Consider the following 25,508-nt stretch of genomic DNA (forward strand, 5'->3'; position numbering starts at 1 on the left):
TCACCAACACATTCGACGCCTTCTATCTCCTCGGCCGGGTGTTTTGGTGTGGCTCCGAGTTCATCGCTTTCACCACCCACAACAGGTTCACGGAGTACAACAACATCTTCCCAACCGCGACGCGCATGCACACTCTTTCGTACCCCATCGACAATGCCCCAGAGGAGCAGTGAAAAGGGCGCCCGGAGGAGGAGCGAGGTGGAGAAGGCGGCGGCTAGGGTTCTAAACCCTCTATCTTTTTTTAGTGTATTTTATGTTAAGTTGTACTTGAACTATGTTGGAGTTGCTTTGGGCTTCTTGGCCCTTTTCTTAAATTCTATTATTAAGTTTTCTATCTATTCTATAATTAAGTTCTTCCTAGTTTGAGATATGTGATCGTGCTACATATTTGTTGGCCCTATCTACATATTGGGACTACATATTTGTTGATTATTTTCTTAGAGAGCTCGGCTTGTTAGTAGGGTTCCCTTGTTAGTAACCACCTAGTGCATGCAAGCAAGCTTTGTTAGTAGGGATGAATGAGTACAACTAAGCAAGGGAGTGGCTATTTTTTTACACAAGGCACAAATATGTAGCCACCTAGCTAGAAGAGAGGAACAAGTGGCAATGACCGTCGCTGCATCCGTGGCGGCTGGCGTGCAAGAAAGCTGCTCGATCAGTGCATCATGGCGGACGCATCGGCGCATGCAGGCTCGGTCGGCGCATCATGGGATCGTGGCATCGGCGCATGCAGGCTCGATCGACGTATGCAAGCAGGGTTTGTTGGGTTCATGCATAGCGGGCTTCTGTCCTGGCGGCGCGCGCAGACGTTTAATGCAAGGGACGGCCCAACGAAACCACAGCCCAACGGTCGAACAGCGACACCACACAATGCGGCCCCACTTGTCAGGTCGAACGGACGACACACTCCAGCATGGCCCCACTAGTCAGAGTTAACGGTCAAGCCTTTGACCCGCCGACAACGTCCATTGTGCCCAGTTATGAGGGTTTCTTCCAAGGGAGTGGGGAAATTGAGCAAAAGCTAAGAGCGCATGGATGAATGAATAGAGCTAAGGAACCAGGGGCAAAGATATAAAAATCCCAAAAATAAAATGACAAAAGAAAGTTGCGTCCCTGCAAGGAGACGGACCGTATTTCGGCGGACCATTCACGCGCATGTCGCATGTAGGCCTCGCCTCGCCACGGCCCGCGGCCAGGCGAGGCGAGTGAGCGTGCGCGTGTGGTCTTTCCTTTCTCTTCTCACACACCACTTAGAGTGGTGGAGATAACCCACTATATAAAAAGGTCCAACTCTTCTTCAACTTCTGGGGTGGGACTAAACTTTAGCACCACCACTTGCCATTTTACACATGGGCTACTATTTGAGATTTCAGAAACTGCTATGGGCCTAGCCCATTAATTCTAACAAATCAAAGCATTGCAGATGCTCGACGGAAGGTTGACAGAGGATGTAAGGGAGATGGAGGAACTGGCCACAAGTTTTTACACCAACCTAAAAAAAATCTATACACGTCAGAAGGGGGGCATAACATGGAACGGGTGCTTGATTAAGTCCCATGCAAAGTCACACCGGAGATGAATAATCTCCTGAATGCCTATTACAAACCGGACGAGGTCAAAACGGCGCCTTTCAGATGTTTCCGACAAAGGCGCCAGGGCCTGGCAGTTTTCTAGCACACTTCTTTCAGCGTCATTGGGATGTCTGCGGTGAAGAGGTGACGAAGGCAGTATTGCGAGTTATTCAAGGTACGGAATCAGCAGAGTGTATCAATGAGACTATTTTGGTGCTAATACCAAAGGTAAAAAAATCCTACACTACTGTCTCAGTTCAGGCCTATCTCTCTCTGCAACGTTTTGTACAAGATTGCATCAAAGGTCATATCTAACAGACTGAAGCTAGTTCTACCTGATATTATTGCAGTCTGCTTTTGTGCCAGGGAGGCTCATCACAGATAACATAATTGCAACATATGAGTGTCTTCAATTTATGAAGCGAGACAAGGCAAAGAGAAACCGTCATTGTATGTTGAAATTGGATATGATGAAAGCCTACGATAGAGTTGAGTGGGAATATTTACAGGTTATGATGCTTAAGTTGAGCTTCACTGAAAAGTAGGTGAATATAGTGAAGAGTCTGGTCAGGAAAGTTTCTTTCTCAGTATTGTTTAAGGACAGAATAGAAGCTCGCAGAAGATGAAGCTTTGCTAGCTATTCTGATGTGGTGCTGTTGTACAGAAAATCACGGTGTTACTTTTAAGAATGAAATGCGTTACTAGTCTACGAACTCAAACTGATTGCACACTTTAGGCCATCAACTCAGAAAATGATCAGATTTAGTCCACAAACTCGTTTATTTGATCAATTAAGGTCACATGGTTGCCACGTCAGCGGCTCTTAGACCGTTGGACTAACTATTTGTATAGGCATCTTTTTGCAAACTTGTCAGTTTTTCTAACTTATCTTAGCTAAATGACATATAAAGCAAAAAAAAAATACCTGAATTGTAGATGACTCTTACCTAGAACCTATCAAAGTTGGCAAGCAGCAGCTAACCATCGGGACACAATAAGACTTGTTGAATTTGTGTTAGCCAACACAATCTATATTCTAGTAGAACCAGGAGATTTCATACAATGACCTTTTTGTTTCCTTTTTTTACGGGTGGATGCCATGCAATCACATTGATTTCCTTCTAGTGTTGGTGGATAAATCTATAATCTATAATACTATAATAGTTCATCCCCACTAACCTATTTAACTAAGCATGCAGCCTATCCACATCAGCATCCATTCACCTACTGCCACGTCGGCACTAGCCCCCCCCCCCCACTCCGTGCATGCATGAATCATGTATACGGTAACTGCTGGATCTCTCGATTCCCTTCTTGCGCTTGGGCTGGCTTTTTTCTCTTGCACCTGGGCTGGCTGTACGAAGCATTTTTTAACCTGGGCTGTCCAGCCAAGTTGTGGGCTAAACTGCCACTTTGGACGTACATCGCTGAGAGTTCATCTTCCCCACTGTGTACATCTCTTCTTGCAGCCGCCGCGACGACCCACCCTCTCCTAGCCAGTTGCTGGACTAAGCCGCCGCGTCGCTAGCCCTTCTGCAGTCCACAGATGTGCACGAACTCCAGCTTATCCGCTCATCTTCCCGTTGCCGCTATTATTGCCTCCACTACCTCTTCCACCCTTCTTGAGGGACACTCTGCCGGCCACAAATGCATATGAAACGGCCTCGCGCACCACAATGTTTAGAGCGGAGTGGATGTGCCCAGAAGTTCAACAGTCTTCGCACACAATATATTCTCCCCTCGCCAGACCCTGGATGGCCTCATTCGCCATCCAGGCATCCACCTGTCATTCGATCCCTATTGTACGATACGTTTAACTCCATGCAGTACTTCGCCACAGCTAAGCGTTAATCAGAACCCATAGCCCCAAGAGCAACTACGACCTACTCCTCACGGGATCCTCCGGAACGATTGCGAGTCTGCAGTTGCAGCGCAGGAACAGGCTGACCCAAATTCCAGTTGCATGGCCCGTTCTAGATATTCGAAGTATCAGGTAAGTACGGGACATCTTATACATGCACGTCTCCAGCATCACGGATTTGTGCATGCATTGTACCATTACGATTTTGTTGTTTGTTTGTTTTTGTAGATCCATACGCTCTCTGCTCTCAAATATGAAGTTTGGTAAGCTTTTCCTAGATTGCAGGCTTAAACTGAATTAGCAAACTTACAGCGGTTAGTGTGCTCTCTTTATGTTGAATCATCTCTAGATGGGATTAAATACCGTCTCTATTTTTTGGCAATGCTGATACCCATTATCCATCTCTGGTGTTGTTTAGGTACTCCCTCCATTCCCTTATACAAGGCCACTATGTTGAGAATATGAAGGTGAGAATACAAGGCCACTATGTTGTCCCTATGATCAGTCTTTTATGCCTATGCATTTGAGAAGTAATTTTAAGCTTCAGTTATTATGTTGTTGACAATTTTTCTTTCATATAGCTTCAAAGCCAAATCGTCTTCTTTGTATAATTGAAGGTGTATGTTTCAAATGTATAATCAAGTTCAATTATATTTACTTAGCTTCCTTTTTTAGAACAAGACCTGAATTTATAAACTTCCAGGGTTCAAGTTAGAGTCCTCAACCATAGACTGTCTCAGAGCATCGGGAACATCAGTTATAGTTAGACAATCCCCTTGCCTTCTAGCAAAGGCAGCCAACTCATGGGCCAAGACGTTGCTTTCTCTGTTGATTGAAGCAATAGACGCTGACGCAAAAAGAACACATCAACTCTTCAAAAAGATCTATGATCTATTTTGTGAACCAGGGGAGCAAATTTGAGACAGCAACACAGTTTGTCTCAATGCAGATTGCCCCTTCTAAAATTTCTGCAGCTCCGAAAGTCCCACAAAAATTTCTGCAACTCCGAAAGTTCGCCTCAGCTTCCATTTCAAAAATGGCCATCGCCTCAATACAACACAACTAGGCAGGAAACAATTATATATTTTTTACTTTCAAGATATTTACATATCTAAATATGATAACAAAATCTGCGAGGTGGCTGCTCTGCCATTTATAGTACCCTCGTATGCCATTTATATTACTTTATTCCATTTACCTTTGCGGTGTGCTAATGTTTGTCGTAGCTCTTCTTTTTTGCATCTCAATCCATCAGTATGAATCAACACATCCACAAGTTGAAATTACCTAAAATTCTTCTATAATATCCCGCAGCAACGCGCGGGACATCATCTAGTTTCCTTATATTTATAATCCTATTAAGTACCTCTTAGCTCGTTTCCTGCCTTTGACCGTAATAGATTGGAAAGAACATCTTTCTTAAAGAAAAAATAACGCTATGGTGCATGGAAAGGTTAACCGGTCCACATACTTTCTTATTAACATATATAGTCCGATGCAACATTATTACACAAGTCAGGTTGTGTTTCAATGGTCAGCTGCTAGTTGCCAACGCCTACAGTTTGTAGGTTCAAATCACATGCATGGTTGTTTTTATTTACTAGCACATATGCCCGCGCGTTGCAATGGGAAAATTTGTGTTTTGTGCAAGCATAATGTCCCATAGCACCGGATTCGCTACGAAGAACATGTTGCAATGCAACATCCTTCTACAAAATGAACATAAAAAGTAGGATGCAATTTAGCCGCGTTCATAGTTTCTTTGCCATGCATAATCTCCCACTAATTGCATTTAAGTATAATCCTTCAATTAATTACCATGACGTCATCACCCGTTTTAGTCTGGAATCAAACCCTTCATTCTCTAATTTAGTAGCCCCACCATGTTGAAGCCTACAGATCCTTCCTTTAATTATCCTACCCTTTTACTTCAAATCATTCCTTTACTTAGGTTCAAATCACATGCATGGTTGTTTTTATTTACTAGCACATATGCCCGCGCATTGCAATGGGAAAATTTGTGTTTTGTGCAAGCATAATGTCCCATAGCACCGGATTCGCTACGAAGAACATGTTGCAATGCAACATCCTTCTACAAAATGAACATAAAAAGTAGGATGCAATTTAGCCGCGTTCATATTTTCTTTGCCATGCATAATCTCCCACTAATTCCATTTAAGTATAATCCTTCAATTAATTGCCATGACGTCATCACCCGTTTTAGTCTGGAATCAAACCCTTCATTCTCTAATTTAGTAGCCCCACCATGTTGAAGCCTACAGATCCTTCCTTTAATTATCCTACCCTTTTACTTCAAATCATTCCTTTACTTAGCCCCATATATCTAAATATTCTATTTATTAAGCCCACAATCTTTCTTTTAATTATTCCACCGGTTTACCCATAGTTATTTCTTTAATTAGCCACATTCGTCTAAATATTCTATTTAAGTCCATTATCCTTCCTTTAATTAGCTCATTTGATTAATTAGCTCGCCATAAACATGTCTGTTGGTTGATTCCTGGGCCGCTCATATATTTACTGGTGGGAATCATTGCAAAAGAGTGAGGTGGATTTAGGAAACATGAAAGATGCATAGCTCGTTGGTTGTTACATTGAAGAGCCAGACAGGAGGTCATTTGTTCAATTCCCACAATGTTGATTTATTTTGACCCAATTTTTTTCGCGGTCTCTACAAAAGCCCATAGAAGGCCCATCAACGTACAGGCACTTGGCCCAGATGGCTTATCTTGTGTAGAGCGAATCGTACGAAAGACATTAGCGTGCGCTCAAACCAAACGAAATCAACGAAAATGACTAAACCAAACCAAGAATACTTATTTCCTTTAATAGTAGGTAAAGATTTATTTATTTATTTATTTATACGCCATTAGTTAAGATATAGGTTGCTAGAAAAACCGACCAGTTTGCAAAAAGGGCCATGTAAAAAATAGTTAGTTACACAACGGTCCAAGGAATGCTGACGTGGCAGTCATGTGGTCAGTTTTTTCATGTTTAATCGATTTTGGCCTTATTTGATCAAATAAACGAGTTTGTGGACTAAATCTGACTACTTTTTGAGTTGATGGCCTAAAGTGTGCAATCATTTTGAGTTGGTGGACTAGTGGCGCATTTCACTCTACTTTTAGTGCAGCTTATTGTGATTGAAATGTGGCATTTCTTTTCTCTGCCGGGCCTTCAAGCATGCCATTTTCATTAAGAAAATGCTCAGATGCTCGAATGATAGATATTACAAACCACCACTAACAAGAAAAGCTCCTCTATGAAGTTTTTTGGGGTATCAATTTGTGATGTATAGTAGCATCCTGGTTGCATGAGTGAAGGATAAATACTTTGGTGACATACAGTCAAATCTGAAAAACAATATATACATAGTTAAGGGCTTCCATGGGACGCACATGGAGCCCTCCTTGGGGCCTGTGCTCGACCACATAAGGCATGTGCGTCCCAAACACCTTGTCCCACGTCACAAAGAAGGGCTGCCAGAAGTTGTATCTGCCGGCGCGCGATAGATGGTGGGCGTCGTGGTACGCCGTGTTGTTCCAGAAGCAGAGGTGGAACACGTTCCCCGGCAACCACAGCCCGTAGTGGTCGTCGACGCCCTTGACGGTGCAGAGTGTCAAGAAGAAGATGGAGACGTGGGGCGACATACCGGGGGCGAGGAAGGTGACCACGCTGCTGACGGTGTCGAGGAGGAGACCCTCCACAGGGTGGTTGTATTGCACGCCCAAGGCGCAGGGCACGATGACGCGATGGTGCCATGAGTGGACGTGCTGGTACAGGAACTTGTTGAGGTGCATGCACCGGTGCCATGCGTACTGCCCTTGTTTCTCACAAGATGGAATAAGGTTCGTTTAGGGTTTTTGTGGGTTCATTTAGGTGTTTTTGTGAGTTCGTTTAGGGTTTGTGTCGTGCTTAAAAAGGCGAGACGCTGGCGGTTCCTTAAAAATGAATAAGGTTCTCCTTGTCTAGCCCCCGTTACAATGATGCATCTAGCGTTGTTGGAGGGCGTGTGGAGATGTGTCTCTGGCGGATCTCACGGGATTCGGTCGGTGTTGGTATTTGGTGGGTCTGCTTCGATCCAACCTTTGCTCGTCTTCATTCATGTGTAAATAGCACGCTATTTCGCCGTTATAACGCGGTTATAGCATATTTGGAGGGGAGACATTACGTTTTGGGAAAATCAGACGCTACGGCGCTAATCATGTAATTAGCGCGCTACACACGCTATAACGTTGTAACGTTGTAACGTTATAACGTGCAGACCATGCAAAACTGAAATAAGCACAGCCCAACAGGCCCAACAGGCCAAAACCAACCCACGACCACTAACTTTCTCACTCCTTTTATCAGATTCTCCCACTAGCTTTCTCACTCCTTTTATCAGATGCATATATTGCTTGCTCCTATGAAAAATTTAGTTGCTTAAATACTTTATTTCTAGATATTTTGATTTTTTTTTTGCAAACGCTATTTTGAAATATAGCATGCTATTAGCGCGCTATAACATGTGTAGCATTTGAAGAAGGGCCTCGCTATATTTTGTAGCGCGCTATTTAAAATATGTATACATGTTGGATCATTTCGATCTATACTTCTCTTCATCGGCGATGGTTGCTGTTCTGATGCTCTGGTTATATGGAGCCTTAGCACGACGACCCCGACTGTCTACTAGAACAAGTTTGGCCTAGCTTTGGTGAGGGAGGAGTGATTGCAGCAGCGTACATTCGGCTCGCTCCAGTGCTTGTAGTGTTCTTGGGCTGGCCCGTTTAGTCGCTTGCTCTGTCAGCTGTGTGTGATTGTATGACATTTCATTGCACAAAACGACGAAAAAAAAAGAAGTCAGATTTTTGTCTCAAAAAAATTCTGCCTGGACCCATGGGGAGACCCATATAGCCAACGTAAAAGTCAGAATTTTGTCTCTAAAAAAGAGTAAAAGTCGGTTTGGTTTCTAAAAAAAAAGAGTAAAAGTCGGTTTGCTCAGCTATTTGCAGATAAAACTCTCCGCGTGCGCTTTTGTCGCAGCCAATTGATCTCCAGCAAGGCGTCCGCGTGCGCTTCTCTCGCAGCCGATTGATCGATCTCCCGCAAATCCGCGCGATCGATGGAAGCCCGAACGGATCACCAACAAACATCGTCCGGCGATCCTTCGCCGGGGCGACCTCGCTGGGTGTTGCTCGACAGCAACATGTGCTGGGACGACTCCGACGCCATGCTCTGCGAGGATCCCGACGCCAGAGCAGCACTCGTCACTCAGCGCCAGCAAGGATCCCGCCGTCGGGATCATCCCGACGCCGAGACCGTGGCGGAAGCTCTGTCCTCCGGAGGTCGTCACGTCCGCGTCTCCTTCGACTTCGCGGCGCCGCCGGCAGTGTCACGCCTGCGCGTCGACAGCCCCGGCCTGCCTGACGGCGCCCAGATCCGCTCGCAGATCATCGCAGCCCACGGGGACTCGGTCCTTATAGAGATCGACACTACAACACCCGACATGTTTGATAATTACGAACGCGACTCGCACTAGTAGAAAAAGGATCTAATATAAGACACATTAGTGCCGGTTGGGTTTTGAGCCGGCACTAATGTGTCCATTAGTGCCGGTTCCAACGGCTAGCTGGCCGTTCTCATCAGTACCGGTTCATGGCGAACCTATAGTACCGGTTGGTGCCACGAACCGGTACTAAAGAGGATGGTGGCAGGGTGTTGTCAGTCTAAGGCCCATCCAGCACCTTTAGTACCGGTTCGTGGCACGAACCGGTATTAAAGGTCGACGTACATAAACCCTTCGTCCCCCCCGAGCCACTCTGTTCTTCCCCTTTCCTCTCACTTCCTCTGTTCTTCCCCCTCTCTCCTCGAGCTCCTCACAAATTTTGCCCAAAATTTGTCAAGATTTGAAGGCCTGCATCCATTCAAATGATCACAAAGTTTAGCAACTTTGTCCTTTCAACTTTCATTGCTAGATTAGCTCTTGCAATGCTTTGTATAGTGATTAATTTTGGAGAAATAATTACATTTGCTAGTATTTGATTTATATGCAATTTGAGCACAAAAATAACACTTAGTTTGCATATGTTGGTGTGGTTTACTTAGTGCCTTCTAAATCTCCGTCGTAACCACCGTCGATCGCCCGCACCGTCCCGTCACCGGCACCACCTTCTGGTGAGGCTCTTGTTCATGAATGTTTTACATTACCAAATTGATGTTTATGTGATTTGGATATATAGTTACTCGTATAATTAATTATCTATCACGTACGTTGTTTGTTATACATAGTGCCATGGTTTTGATATCCGTCCACGTCGGCCCTCGTCCTTGTTATGATTCAGATGTGGTATATTCTCTTTTAAAACTAGTTGTTGCATTTCGTGTTTATGACAAATTATGCCCATCAAGTTGACATAGATATTTTTATCTAGGAGGTATGTGAACCGGAAATTCCAACCGACCCTATTGTCGAGAGGTTAAATTTAGTTGAAAGAGAAAACGAGTATTTGAAAGAAAAATTGAAGAGAATTGAGGGGGAGAAGATGGAATTGGAGTTGCATGTTGCCGATGTCGTCGATGATCACAAGATCAAGATGAAGAAAATGAGGTTGAAGATTAGAAAGATTAGAAAATATGTCATTGATAGTGTGGCTTGGTATCATTATGTTGTTGGATCAATTGTTACCTTAATTGCGATCTTCATCGCATTTGTTGTTGCATTTAAATTCTTTAACTAGAGAGTTATTTGTATGTTGCATTTAATTAAGTGTTGTATATGAACTTTATGTATGAACTTTATGTATGAACTTGTATTAATTTGGTCTATTCGGTGTTGTGTAATGAAGATGAGCCAACAATGGATGTATGATGATAGATGCTCTCCCGAGTTCATTAATGGCGTGCATACTTTTTTGCTTGCCGCTGAGGCAAACAAGCGGGCGGAAGGTTTTATGCCTTGTCCATGTGCTGGCTGTAAGAATGGTCACAGTTACTCTACGTCAAGAACCATTCACGTTCACCTATTTGAGTCCGGTTTCATGCCCCACTATAATGTTTGGACCAAACACGGAGAAATAGGGGTTATGATGGAAGACGATGAAGAAGAAGAGGACGACGACGGCTATCCTGGCCATAGGTTCCCTGAATACGATGATACAATAATGGGGGAAGAAGCTGAGCCGGCAATGCAGAAAGAAACTGAAGAAGAGGCATTAGATGAGCCCGCTGATGATCTAGGTGGGGCCATTGCTGATGCAAAGAGAAACTGCGCAAGTGATCTAGAGAGGACGAAGTTGCAGCGCATGTTAGAGGATCACAAGAAATTGTTGTACCCAAATTGTGAAGCTGACAAAAAAAAGTTGGGCACCACACTTGAATTGCTGCAATGGAAGGCAGAGAATGGTGTATCTGACAAGGGATTTGGAAAGTTGCTGGTAATGATAAAGAATACGCTTCCAAAGAACAACGAATTGCCCGAGAATACGTATGAAGCAAAGAAGGTTGTCTGCCCTTTAGGGTTAGAGGTGCAAAAGATACATGCATGCCCTAATGACTGCATCCTCTACCGCAGTGAGTACGAGGATTTGAATGCTTACCCGGTATGCGGTGCATTGCGTTATAAGATCAGTCGCGATGACCCTGGTGATGTCGAGGGTGAGCGCCACAGGAAGAAGATTCCGGCCAAGGTGATGTAGTATGCTCCTATAATACCACGGTTGAAACGTTTGTTCCAAAACAAAGAGCATGCGAAGGTGATGCGGTGGCACGCAGAAGACCGTAAGAAAGAGGGAAAGTTGAGAGCATCCGCTGACGGTTCGCAGTGGAGAAAAATCGAGAGAAAGTACTGGGAGGAGTTTGCAGGTGACCCAAGGAACGTATGGTTTGGTCTAAGCGCAGATGGCATTAATCCTTTTGGGGAGCAGAGCAGCAACCATAGCACGTGGCCTATGACTCTATGTTTGTATAACCCTCCTCCTTGGTTGTGCATGAAGCGGAAGTTCATTATGATGCCAGTGCTCATCCAAGGCCCTAAGCAACCCGGCAACGACATTGATGTGTACCTAAGGCCATTAGTTGAAGAACTCTTACAACTGTGGAATGGAACAGGTGTACGTGCGTGGGATGAGCACATGGGGGAAGAATTTGACCTAAAGGCGTTGCTGTTCGTGACCATCAATGACTGGCCTGCTCTCAGTAACTTTTCAGGACAGACAAACAAGGTATACCGCGGATGCACGTGATGCACAATCGACGTGATGCACGTGACGAAGAATCTTTGTGTGACCCTGCTTGGCTTTTTGGGCGTGTATGGGAAGACAAAAGATACACCAGAGACACGGGAGGACCAGCAATGTATGCACGGAAAAGACGACATACATCAGGGTCAGGCCAGCTACGCTCTTACCAAAGAAGAGAAGGAAATCTTCTTCGAATGCCTGCTCAGCATGAAGGTACCATCTGGCTTCTCGTCGAATATAAAGGGAATAATAAATATGGCAGAGAAAAAGTTCCAGAACCTAAAGTCTCATGACTGCCACGTGATTATGACGCAACTCCTTCCGGTTGCATTGAGGGGGCTTCTACCGAAAAACGTTCGATTGGCCATTGTGAAGCTATGTGCATTCCTCAATGCAATCTCTCAAAAGGTAATCGATCCAGAAATCATACCAAGGTTACAGAATGATTTGGTGCAATGTCTTGTTAGTTTCGAGTTGGTGTTCCCACCATCCTTCTTCAACATCATGACGCACGTCCTAGTTCACCTTTGCGAAGAGATTAACATTTTGGGTCCTGTATTTCTACATAATATGTTCCCCTTTGAAAGGTTCATGGGAGTCTTGAAGAAATATGTTCATAACCGTGCTAGGCCAGAAGGAAGCATCTCGAAGGGCCATGAAAATGAGGAGGTCATTGAGTTTTGTATTGACTTTATTCCTGACCTTAAACCGATTGGTGTTCCTGAATCGCGGCATAAGGGCAGACTGGAAGGAAAAGGCACGCTAGGAGGACATCAAATAATATGTATGGACGGGCATTCTCTCACTGAAGCACACTACACAGTTCTACAGAATTCCGCCTTGGTGGCTCCGTATATGGAGGAACACAAGAATTTTCTACAGTCCAAACACCCGGAGAAGTCTGACGACTGGATTACACGGAAACAAACGAGGACTTTTGCCGGTTGGTTGCAGAAACGTGCCCTGAATGATGGCGATATTCAAAATGACCTGTACTCGCTGTCCCAGTTACCATGTTCGAATATAATGACTTTCAAAGGGTACCAGATAAATGGGAATACTTTTTATACGATCGCCCAAAATAAAAAGAGCACCAACCAAAACAGTGGTGTCCGCTTTGATGCAACAACCAACACAGGAAAGGAAACATATTATAGTTACATAGAGGACATATGGGAACTTAACTATGGATCAGGTGATTTGAATGCCCTTTGTTTCGGTGCAAATGGGACAATATGACACGAGGCGGGGTAACGGAAGACCCGCAGTACGGAATGACAATAGTGGATCTCAACAATCTTGCGTATGCAGACGAACCATTCGTCTTAGCCAATGATGTGGTGTAGGTTTTTTATGTGAAAGACATGTCTACCAGACCGAGAAAAAGAAAAGATAAAGAAGCGAATGGATCATACGGCGAGCCAAAGCGCCACATAGTTCTTTCAGGAAAAATAAACATCGTGGGAGCGGATGACAAGACAGACATGTCAGAAGATTATGAAAAGTTTGATGAAATTGCTCCATTCACAGTGAATATTGACCCGAGCATCCAGTTAAATGATGAAGATTTTCCCTGGCTACGGCGCAAAGGGACACACGAAAAAAAAAAGTATCACACCCAAATATCTGGGATGTGATCGGCTTCACTATCATCACTTTTTTCTGTGTTTCACACCCAGGAGGGAATGTCTGTAATATTTAGGGTAGTTAATTATGTGTTTTGGCATTTGAAACGCGAAGAAATTTTATGTGCAAACAAATTCTTTTTCATTCATTTACTGACTTTTGTTCTAGCTAAATGACTCTGAAATTGAAAAGCATTTGAAATGAACTTAGAAAAGGTTGAAAGTTGGCATGGTATCATAATTTCATACAAATAGCATGTGCAAAAAAGTGGAGAGGGTTACGGCAAAAACTAGATACACTTCGTGTACAAAATGGACAATCTTTTTCGAAGTATCAGGGTTTCCGACGAAAACTGAAATGTTACAAAGGTATTTCATTTTTTAAATAACCTAAGCATTACCAAATTGAATATAATGATAAAACACACTAATATTAAACATAAGAAAAAAAATCACTGAAAAATCTTTTTCCAAAGTTAAGTTATTCACAAACTAGTGATTCACATAAATTTCAAATAATTCAAAATTTAAACTATTCAAATTTGAAAACTACCGGCACTAACAGATCAAAGTTTGTAAATTTTTGTACCTAAAGCAAAAATATTCACAAAGAAACTCTAAATACAGCAAAAAACAACTCAAAAATAAATAAAACAATTAAAAAAGCAAAAAAAATTAAGAAAATAAAAAAAGCCCGCCTACTGGGCCAAAGCGGCCTGCATACGGGTAAAAAATTAACCTTTTGTTGGGCCAGGATGTAGGCCCGCAAAGGCCCAGTAGGCCCACATGGCAGCAATGAATTGGTAGGCCCAGTAGGCGTGCTTAGGAGAGGAGCTCGAGAGAGCTACCGCACTGGGGCTTATAAACCAGTGCGGTAGCCCTTCGACTAGTGAGGTGGGACTAAACTTGCCACATCGCACTGCGCCAGCGCACCACCTTTAGTACCGGGTGGTGGCACAAACCGGTACTAAAGGGGGTGCGCTTCCCACCGCTTGGCCTGGCCAAAACAGACCTTTAGTACCGGTTGGTGGCTCCAACCGGTACTAAAGGTCCATCCTATATATACAACACTTGAAAAAAAATCAGTTTTCCTATCTGTTCTTCCTCCCTTCGTCGCGCAGCCCTGCCCCGATTGTCGCCGCCCCTGCCCCTCGTCGCCGACCCCGGCGTCCCCGCCCCTCGTCGCCGACCCCAGTCGTCCCCGCCCCTCGTCGCCGCCCCCGTCGACGTCGCCGCCCCGGCCGTCCCCGTCGTCCCCGTCGTCCCCATCGCCGCGCCCCGCCTCGCCCCGTCGTCGCCGCCCCGTCCCATCGCCCCGGACGCCCCGCCCCGTCGTCGCCACCGCGTCCCGTCGCCCCTTCGTCGCCGTGAGCTCGCCACGGCCGCCAAAGTCCACACACACACATAGTACTACACACACACACACACACACACACACTACACACACACACTACACACATTAGTTTGTTTGTTATAAATTTTTCTGTTTTTTAGTTATAGAAATGTTAGAAATTATTTTGTTTTTTAGTTATATAAATATTAGAAATGTTAGTTTTATAGAAATGTTATAAATGTTTTCTGTTTTTTAGTTATAGAAATATTTATAGAAATGTTAGCAATTTTTCTGTTTTTTAGTTATAGAAATATTAGAATTGTTATGGAAATGTTAGTTATATAATCATGAAATTTTAGAATTAGTTTTAGTTAGATGAATTAGATTAATGCCAAATTGTTAGAATTTGCATAAAATTTAGAATTTTAGTTATCACAATCCAATCATTTAAAAAATGTTACTTTTTGCGGGCATATACTATTTGTTCTCGATGATATGCCCGGACCGCATCCTCGCCATCGACCCGTTCGCGATGACGTCATGCTTCAGGGGACCCATATCTGGGATTGGGCTCCGCCGGGCTGGCACTGCGAGGTGCTACCTGGAGGGGCGCGCCGCTTGGTGAGGAACCCGACCTCGGGTCCCGTTGTCGACCCTGATCTTCTTTGGTAGCGTTCGCGTGGGCCACATTTGATGCAGAGGCAGCCTGCCCCGCCGGAGGTGGTGCGTCGCCGTGTCAGGGAGGAAGATGAGCACGTCCATCGCTACATGGCTGCTATGGACGACGTCAGGTTCTTCACTACTTGGCGGGTTCTTTGGGCAGATGGCCGAAGATATGATCCTGTGATGGTTCCTTCTCTTTGGGTGTGCACCGCCCGCGCCCCAGGAACCGCGAGTGACGCCCTAGATTCTTCTGTAGTACTCGATCTTTATTAGGTACCTAGCCAGTGATGTATTCGATATATAGTATTCGAGACGATGTATTCGAGATTATATATATTAAGACGATGATGTATTCGAGATTATATATTCGAGAGGATGTATTTGAGATTCAGATTTTCCTTATTGATTAATTGCATCCATGCATTGTAATTTGAATACTAAATTGTTTTATATTTCTTCTGTATTATTAGTAAAGTAAAAGCTATGGCGGACAATACCCGCAGAGAGAGAGAAGAAGAATTGTTCGACATCATACGCAGCCCTCACAGGCTAGATCATCTGAATGAAGCAGATGACGGCTCCCAATATCTTAACAATACCGGAGAGGGTGATGAAAAGATATTCGATCTCGACGACCGGGCTGATGAAGTCATGAACTATGATTATGATTATGACACAGACAATGGTGATCTTCAAATAACAAACACTACCGGCAAGGTATATTTATATAACCATGCATCATGGTGATCATCACATGTTTTTTTATTGAAGATATATTAACGAATCGATCTTTCTTCTTTCAGCCCTCCAGATCGAGCAAATCTGCTTCTACAGACAGCAAGACAAAGCGAGGCCCGGGCAGATTGTTGAAGGATGGTGTAAAGTACCACATCGAATCCATCAAACCTAGTGGTGAACCCCTCACGCCTAAGAACATTGCGAACAAGTGGACTCGTCAGTGCGGAGTTCTTGTGAAGGACAAACTCCCGATCTCCATTCAAGAATGGAAAGAGCCAAAGACTAAACGTCCAGGTGTTACTTGGGTCGATGGCAAAGCCAAAGAAGACCTGGTGAAATCTCTGATGGAACATTTCACCCTACCAGATCATTTCACTAAAGCAGATGTGGACAAAGTCAAGGCCGCTGCTCTTAAGAAGATGGCAATTGCATTCAACACCCACAAGAAAACTGTATGGGCCAACTACCTCACTAATTAAAGGAAGACTCCAGATTTCAAGGGAACACTGGAGAAGCAAAGAGAACATTGGGACGATTTCGTGACCTTCAAGGATTCAGAAATATCTAAGGAATGGTCGATGAAAAACAAGGCAAATGCCGCAAGAAAGACACAGTTCCATAGGCTGGGTCCAGGTGGCTACGCGGTGGCATTGCCTAAGTGGGATAAGTTTGAGCAAGAGATGGAGGATGCAGGGGTCACTCCGGTTACCCGGCACTGGCCCCCCAGGTGCAGAACTTGGTTCTATGCGCATGGGGGGCATTGGACCCGAAGACAGGCATGGTTTCGAAGGAGGCAAGTCTAAAAGGAGCCGAACAAAAGATAATTGACGCAATAGAAGAAGCTCGAGCGGGGGTGTTCACGCCCAATAGAGAGAACGACGAGCTTACGCGTGCCCTGGGAAATCCTGAACACCCGGGAAGAACACGAGGCATGGGTGTTATTCCCTGGTATGAGGGCTTTTCGGACTGAAATGACGACTATAGGTCCCGTGCAAGAAAGAAGATGGAGGAGGAGAAGAAGAGGAAGTTGGAGGAGGAGCAGAGGAAGCAGGACGCAGAACGCCTTCAAGGCCTAGAAGCATGGCACGCGGACCTGGCACTCAAATTCCAGCAGCAACAACAGCAGATCGACTCACTTAGCCAGGAAAGGGGGTCTCAGCAGCGGCAGCGGCAAGCGGATGATCATCCAGCATTGGATAGCACCGTCCCATCCATGCTGAGAAGCAGCGTTGGTTCTGCCCCGGGCGATACACTGCTGGATAAATACCATGTGGATGACATCATAGAGAACACTAACTGCGAGCTACACTCCAAAATGAAGAACATATCCATGAATGTGGCGGACGACGTTGCTTTTTCAGTTACCCCCGAAGCAACCTACCATTGCATCCTGAGTCCAGAGGGCTATGCTCGTGTCATGGTTGATGAAGTGGTGGACCCATATTCGGGGCTAACGCTTGACATTCCTGGAGGTGAAGACGAGCGCACACTCGGAGAGGCCATACATCGTATCATCCTATGGAGAAATGATTGCATAATCTTTCGAAGTCCACCGACACCGCGTCGTCTGCCGACTCCTCGAAGTCCGCTACCGAGTCAGTAGACTCCCCCTCCTCCAAGTCCACGAACGCGTGAGACGACTCCTCCTCGAAGTACGCCACCTCCTCCAAGTCCCCGAACGCGTGAGCTGACTCCTCCGGTTTCAAGCCCGGCATAGCGTCATGCCACTTCTCCGGTTGCAAGTCCGGCACCGTGTCAGGCCACACCTCCTGCTTCAAGTCCGGCACATCGTCAGGCCACTTCTCCTGGTCCAACTCCACGTCAGTCGTCTCCGCCGTCTCGGCAATCACAGAAGAGACATCCCGCAGCTTTGGTGCGTAGCGGTACGAGTCGAGGTAGTTCAGGAAGTACAGGCGAAGGCAAGCGACATAAATATGGTCCAAGCCTCGCTCCTCTTCCTCAGAGGCCTTACGACATGACTAAGGAGCAAAACACAGCCATATTGCAAGCCCAAATGGACGCCCATTTTGGACCGAAACCGGCACCGCCGCCAAAGGAGAAAGTGCCTGAGAAAGTAATTGACCACTTCATTCGTATGGCTAGAGAACCGGCTCCCAAGCCTGTTGACTCGGACTATGAGCGCCAAATCAGGAAGGCACATCGAGCACGACTACAGAAGGAAGCGAGCTCAAGCTCGAGCCAACAAGCAGCTGGCAAAAATGCTGGAAAACCATTCCCCAGTTGGGAGAACAGGCGGCGCAAGCGATCCCCCCGCTTGTTGTGCCAACAACATATGAGAGGAGTAGTACGCGCGCCAAATATTATTGTGGGCAAACCGTTAGCATTCCTACAAATGCTCAATATCTCTGTTGGACAACTCCTCGAAATCGAGCCCATGCCTACGCTTAAAGAATCGGAAAAAGCATGGCAATATGTTCGGGGCAAACCTTTGGTCCATCTAGACAAGGTCAAGGACCTCCCAACGAGAATGTATCAATTGCATCAATGGTACATGAACATTATCAAGATTTCCAATCGAGAGTCCCTCATGGTGAATGTCAAGCATGAGCATTATTACCATGAGAAAGCTTTGGCCATTGAGTATCCAGAACTATTTCAGTTATTTAATCAAGACGCACTCGACAAGTCTATCGTCAGTTGCTATTGTCTGTAAGTGATTTCTTTCTGTAACTTAAGTCTCAAGCTAGTTATGTAATGATAATTTTGATCAATCATTACATGTAATTATCCTCACTATATTCTTTTTCTGTGGTATTATATGCAGGATGAAGATGTATGAAATGAAAAAAGCTGCACACTATGGCGTTTGGTTCATTGACCCAAATACCATTAATCAGGACATATGCGAGATTGACCATTGTACTGCTGTTGTAGAGGAAAGCATGCTAGAGTTCTTGAAGCGCCTCAATACCTTCGAAGATATACTACTTCCTTACAACTTCCCGTGAGTCACACTGTCTTGTACTACAAATTCTGTTTTTGCTTACTAGCTAGCTAGATGTTAATAATTAAGTGTATACGGTTTACGGTAGTTGATTAATTTTATGCACATGCCCGCTTAATTAAGACATGCAAACGTGTGCGTATGCAGTTGGCACTGGGTCTTAATAGACATTAAAGTTGATGAAGGAAAAGTTGAATTACTAGACTCATTAACTAAAGAAGATAAAGACTACACCATCGTGAAGAGGATAATCAACAGGTAATTTCAATCATAATTAACTATTAGTTCCTGATATGAACTATTTAATAACCCCTTTATTAATTTTCTTTGCCGGCGGGCAGGGCATGGGCAAAGTTCATCGCGATGACTCGAGGAGAATGGCCAAAAAAATTGTTTTGGTTTGACCCAAGGTAAGTAATTAAGTAGTACTAGCTAGCTACCATCTCTTTAATTCTTGTTTCAATATCATTAATTAATTATTATGCTTGATAAATTATTATCTGATTCAATTCCATTCTCGTAAAGGCCCTGAGGCAGGCGAAAGGGAATAATCTGTGTGCATACTACGTTTGCGAGAACATTCGCATGATGACGTGCGAAAGGAGCAGATCTGATAGACAAGACTGGGTACGTTTTTGTCAAAATAGTATTCACACCATTATCGATATCTAGTCACACAACTAAAACACATGCATATTGATCTCCTTCTTAATAGTTTAGACCGGTGCGGAATAAGCTCCTACCATCGGACGGCATACAAGCACTTCAAGAGGAAATAGCCGGATTTTTGCTCGACTAGATCATAGATCCAAAAGGAGAATACTATTATCCGCTACCGCCCCATGAACCACTTGTCATCGTGCTTCGAAGACACCAAGGCAACATGTAGTAGAAATTGTATATGTATATACATGTGTATATGTGTGAATAGTTAATGGTGTTGGCTGTGAGACATTTGATGATATATTATATATATATATATATATATATATATATATATATATATATATATATATATATATATGCGGTTCTACATACGACAAAATCTATTTAATATATATGCATAATGTGTACAATTTATAGTATCGTAAAATACCAGCAAACAAAAAATAATTAAATGAAAAATAAAGCCAAATTGAAAACACAAAATTAAAGCAAAAATTAAAAAAAAACATCCAAACATTTAGTACCGGTTGGTGTTACCAACCGGTACTAATGCCCTCCACGCAAACGGGCCTGGCTCGTGCCACGTGGTGGCACTTTAGCGTCGGTTCGTGACGAACCGGTACTAAAGGCCGGGGACCTATAGTCCCCATTCTTTAGTGCCGGTTGGCGAACCGGCACTAAAGCCCGTTACGAACCGGTACTAAAGGTCGATTCTGCACTAGTGTCGTCAGACTACTTCGTCTATAATGCCGGCGACGCCGCCGCCGTCCCTGTCGCTGCTGCCCCCTTGCCACCTCACCCGTCAGACTCAATACGAGGGAAAACCTAGGCCGAAGCGATTCATGCCTGCGGAAACCACTGCCCTCCTGCGCCGCGGTGACGAGGACCTCGTGGTGGCGCAGCTGACTCTCTATGGCACGGAAGGAGAGGCGCCGCTCGAGGCTGAGCTCTGCCTGCTCAGATCCGGCGCGTGGGAGTGGGAGCTTAAGCGTCTTCCAGTCCTCCACGGCGACGGTAAGCGGAAGGAGGTGTCCTTCTGGGAGACCGACGCTGCCATCCCCGTCGGTGACCGGTTCTTGTACTGGGTGGACTACTACCGCGGCGTCATCTTCTTGGACGCGTGGGAGGAGTCGCCCCAGCTGCGATACGTGTCTCTCCCTGTGGAGCCACGTATGGAACGCCGGCCGCGCCACCACGCCAGCGGCTCGAGCTACCGCGGAGTGTGCGCCACAGATGGCGGCAGAGCAGCGAGTTTCGTGGAAGTATGTCCCCGCTGCTGCTGCGGCTCCCCGGGAGTGACCTTCTGCTCGCGCTCCCGCTACGCCTTCAACATAACCACGTGGACGCTGAGGATGGACGACGATATGGTGACGTGGGACAAGGTCAGCATGGTTGACTCGGACGAGCTCTGGTCGCTCCCCGGCTACGGCGGAGTGCCACGCATCAGGCCGGAGTACCCCATTGTCAGCCTGGACGACCCCGATGTCCTCTGCTTCATGGTGCACAAGATCGGACACCATATGGAGGACGTTGACGGCGACCATGCGATACGGATGATCGAGGTGGACACGAAGCGCATGGAGCTGCGGTCCGTCGTCTGTTACGACGATGACGACGATTTCAGCTCTCCCCCTGAGTTCATTCCCAGCATGATCTCACAGTACCTCGATGCCTCCTCTCGCAGCAGCCGTCCTCCGGCAAAGCGCCATGAGCAAGCACCCACGACGGCGGCGGCAACAATTATTAATAGACTCAACTCATCGGATAACAAGGCGGCCATGGCTTCTCCTGGGGAGATATTGGCGGCGCTTCGGGAGATAGGTGACTTGGCGAGTGATGACATGCTGAGAACATATAGCGTTCTTGCGTGTGATGTGAGCCAGTTCAAGTTCAAGTTACTTTTGGCGCTTCCCAAGGACATGAGGAAGGGTTACTGCCTGCTCCTCTTGGAAAATCGTCTTTAATTCATTTCATTTAAGAAAGGAGGTGCGTACATATGTACTCATGATATGATGCCGGCCCATGCATGTGATGTCTCTGAACACGACAAGGATCATCCTCAGTTGTGCACTCGCAACGAAATTCAAATGTTGGTACAAGTTTTTCAGTCATATTTGTATTTTTCTTATTTTATTCCAACATATGAAAATATAATCAGATAGGAACCTAGAAACACGAAAACAACCCTAAACAAACGGAAGACTATGACTACAACTATATACTTTCAAATTCTTGCCACAACCATAATTGAACATGTCGTCGTTGTATCACCATAGCTCACGTCAATAATGGACAACATCGAGAAATGCAAGTCGTCGTTGTATCACCATAGCTCACGTCAACAAATCTTGTTGGATTGCCATGTACGATGCGCGAATCAAGTCGATGGAAGGTCACCCTGATCTAGACAACCAGCTACCCTATTATGGCCAGATCAAGCGAACGATGCAGCTCGCAAAGGCTCAAAGGAAGAGGTTGTCAAAGAAGGTAATATTGCCACCGCCGATGCAAGTAGCTGGACGTGGCCGACGGCTCGTTACCTCCTCCGTGGTTGTTGTATTTTGTTTCCACGAGCCAGCGATGCAGCACAAATCCCAGAAAACAACTTGTTGATAAGATCGTCACTATGCTTTTTTTGTCTGACATGTACTTTCACTACGTTACCGTATATATAGAGCACCATGACATGACTCATCAATAAATACAGGCACAAAAAATATTTTTTTCTCGAGAGTACGCTAAAGGCGTACTATATTTTTATACAACAAAACAAGGGTAATATACAAGACGTTGTCGATGGTACTATCACAGAAACTCCACTCCTACACTAGCCAGAAGAACTACTCACGCATGTCGTCAACTCCTTTACAACCAGCAAGTTTCCACAACTTCAGCTCCTAAATGATCAACACAGGGAGCGAGGATACGTTCTTCTGTAATGTCCTGTTGCCAAAGACGCGTGCATTGCATTGCTTCCAGAGACTCCAGCAGATCAGCATGACAAGAGAGTCAAATCTCTTCCTCCTATTGATTGGTTCTCTATCGCGCAAAGGCAGCCACCAATTCTCCAGTGTAATATCCAGAGTAAGGCAGCAGTGCCAAACCTGACAAGCATATCCCATCAAGATGTGGTCGGTTGTATTTTCAGCTTGGTCACAGAAGTAGCAGACGTCCACCACGTCCTGCAGGCCCGTCTTGCTAGCCGATCCGATGTCCAAATGCGATATTTGAGAGCTGGCCAGATGAAAATTTAGCAACTCAGAGCAGCCCAGCTGTTCGAGAGATGCTTAGCACAGGGTGAGCAGACGACACCCTCCCACAACATGCGATAGGTGGAGAAAGCAGAGTAGGAACCCTCTGCATTCCAAGGCCAGAGAGGCTGACCTGGCTCATCGGGGATTAGGTTCTCGGGCATGACGGCGTCCCAAAGATGAACATATTGGACCGGACCTAAGGTGGACAGGCCGCCAGCAATGTCAGCCACCCATCGGTTGTCCATCAAAGCTTCCTGGACCGATCAGGAAGCAAGGCGTCGTGGATTCACGTTCTGGACGACAAGAGGTGCCAAGTCCGCGTATTTGAGAGAAAATTTCATGAATTTAAGGGAAAAGTTCACTAGCAGCCACCTCCTTGTTGTCGTCTCCATCTACACGCTGGCCCTCGATGGCCGTAGAGAACCCCTTGGTGAAGCGAAGGTCACCACTCCTTTATTGCTTATGACATTGTGCAACAAACTTTGCTTCCTACATAGGAGGAGTATATGCATCAAACATTGCTTCCAAAGATGTTAGAATTTGCACTGGAAGAAAATAAGGAGCACATTGTAGTGATAGCCAAAATATCTTAGCATTACTATTGAAGCATTATAGGAGTATGTACTAGCAAAGAACTAAAGAAGCATTATAGAGCAAAGTTAGGAAGCAATTGCTCACGTGATGGAAACACTTTTTTGCATGGAGTAGAAACATATTCTCATGCCGATGAACTGTTTTCCCTTGCACGAAAACAACTACGACAAATAAAATGCGCTAGAGCAACAGGGAAGGGACGACACAAGTAAGATAGTGTGATAGCGAGTGTACATGATCGTCGATGGGGCGTGCTGAAACGCGCTCTCGGTCGAGCATGGACATGTCGTTGGGCGCCGAATAGGATCATGGCGGTGGCCACGACGCAGCAGCGGTCGGCGATGAGGGAGGCAAAGTGTATGTTGTAGCCACAACAGCATCAACGGACGAGGATGGACGAACATGAGTATTACTTGCCTGCTATGTCCAATTTAAGCTCCGTTTCAAAAGAAAAACTGTGGAAGCAAATTATCATGTGATGAAAAACAGTTGTATTGTATATTAGAAGCACCATCTGCATGCACGAATTCATTACAACGTCAGACCAAGCACCGGGAACAACAAAGAAAGATGAAAGTGCAAACCTCAGCAAAGTCGACTGTACCTGTACGTATCTCCGCCAAGTAGGACTGCGTCAGTGTGCGGGTAAGCAGGATGGGGCGGGGGCGGGGCCGCTCACGAACCCCGTGACCTCGATGGGGGACGAGGCGCCAAGGAGGGCCATGGGCTCTTCCAGGGTTTTGCTGTGTGCTCCAGTGGCCACCAGCACGAGCGTCGTGTAGATGGACAGCGGCAAGTTGGCCGGTGGGGTGGCCATGATGCTCGGGGAGAAGTGGATCTGGCCATCTGGGCGAGGAGGAGGAGATCGGGTCGGTGTGGCTGCAATTGGAATCGGGAGAGTTTAGGGGCGATATTAGGGGGAGGTTTACGTCCGTGGGCTACGGGCAGTTAGTTCCTACCGATGTTTTTTTTTTTTTACAAAAGAAGCACAATGTCTGAGGCGTTAGATTTCAGTTGAATCAACGGTGTTGGACTGGTCTGGTGGTGGACGTTTATCAGACTATAGATAGAAAGTGCTTCCCATTTTTTCCCCCAAGAAGCATTGAGCAAATACGTGAGCACAATTCTTTCCCAAGAAGCAGAAAATTGTGCTCTCGTGCAGGCAAATATTTGTTTATCATGAAAGCCCAATTTTTTGTCCACACCCAGGGTCGCTCCTCAGATTTTGGTGGCCCAGGACGAGACTAAAACGCGGAGCCCTTGATATAGACATCGTAAAATAAATATACGTATATATGAAAGATTACCAATAACACTAAAATGCATCAAAGATCAGTATGTTATTAATATGGTCGCCGCTAGTTTCTTGTTCTTTCAGCTTCTCACTAATATGCCTCCAATGTCCTAATCCATCATACGCTAAGGAACTTCGGTTCGGTCTAATGCTAGACTTGAAGATCTTTAGGCCTTCTTTGGTTCATAGGGTAGGAAAATCATAGAAATAGAAAAGTCATAGGAAATGAGATGACATGTATCTCAAATGCTATGAGTAGAAATAGGGATGGAGATGCCCTTTGATTCACATAATATGATTTTTTCCATTGAGTTTAAATGTTTATTTTCCTATGAAATGTGGAGGATAGGAAGAATTCCTCCATAGGAATAGGATTCCATTCCTACAAACCAAAGGGCTCTAATGGATTTTTCCCTATAAAAATCCTATCCTATGAAATTCCTACAAGATTCCTCTTAACCAAAGGAGGTCTTAAGCAGAAGCAAAAAAACTTTGTTCACATTTTTTAATAAATATCAATTTTATAAAATGTTCCTCTCCATTGCTTAATTTCCTATTATAATAAGCATATGAACAGTGCCTTCCTACATGTCTATATGGTATTGAAAACAAATTATCCTCTTTTATAGGCCCTTTGTCAACTAAGACGTCTCTTGCTTTATTATTAAGAGATCATAAATATCAACCATATAAAGTGGTAGTTC

At 45.2% G+C, this 25,508-nt stretch overlaps 1 protein-coding gene and 1 long non-coding RNA gene across 2 annotated transcripts; both read right to left on the reverse strand.

Annotated features, from left to right (window-relative positions):
- Positions 1–6,800: 6,800 nt before the first annotated feature.
- Positions 6,801–8,667, reverse strand: LOC123084209 (sphinganine C4-monooxygenase 1-like). The gene is made up of 2 exons (XM_044505932.1): positions 8,587–8,667; positions 6,801–7,271 (listed from the first exon to the last, which is right to left on the reverse strand). Exons 1-2 carry the CDS (start codon positions 8,665–8,667, stop codon positions 6,801–6,803), a joined length of 552 nt encoding a protein of 183 aa, XP_044361867.1.
- A 13,793-nt stretch (positions 8,668–22,460) lies between these two features.
- On the reverse strand, positions 22,461–24,376 carry LOC123082942 (uncharacterized). Its single transcript, XR_006439163.1, has 3 exons — positions 24,115–24,376; positions 23,745–24,024; positions 22,461–23,405 (listed from the first exon to the last, which is right to left on the reverse strand). It is a non-coding gene; the product is annotated as an uncharacterized lncRNA (long non-coding RNA).
- Positions 24,377–25,508: the final 1,132 nt, after the last annotated feature.

The sequence above is a fragment of the Triticum aestivum genome, chromosome 4A (assembly GCF_018294505.1).
Source record: "Triticum aestivum cultivar Chinese Spring chromosome 4A, IWGSC CS RefSeq v2.1, whole genome shotgun sequence".
Classification (NCBI taxonomy): Eukaryota; Viridiplantae; Streptophyta; class Magnoliopsida; order Poales; family Poaceae; genus Triticum; species Triticum aestivum.

Coding starts and splice junctions, on each gene's coding strand:
- LOC123084209 (XM_044505932.1), bottom strand. CDS start 8,667: ATGGCGTCGGAGTCGTCCCAGCACATGTTGCTGTCGAGCAACACCCAG. Junction 7,272..8,586: donor GCGAAGGATCGCCGGACGAT/GTTTGTTGGTGA, acceptor AAACAAGGGCAG/TACGCATGGCACCGGTGCAT.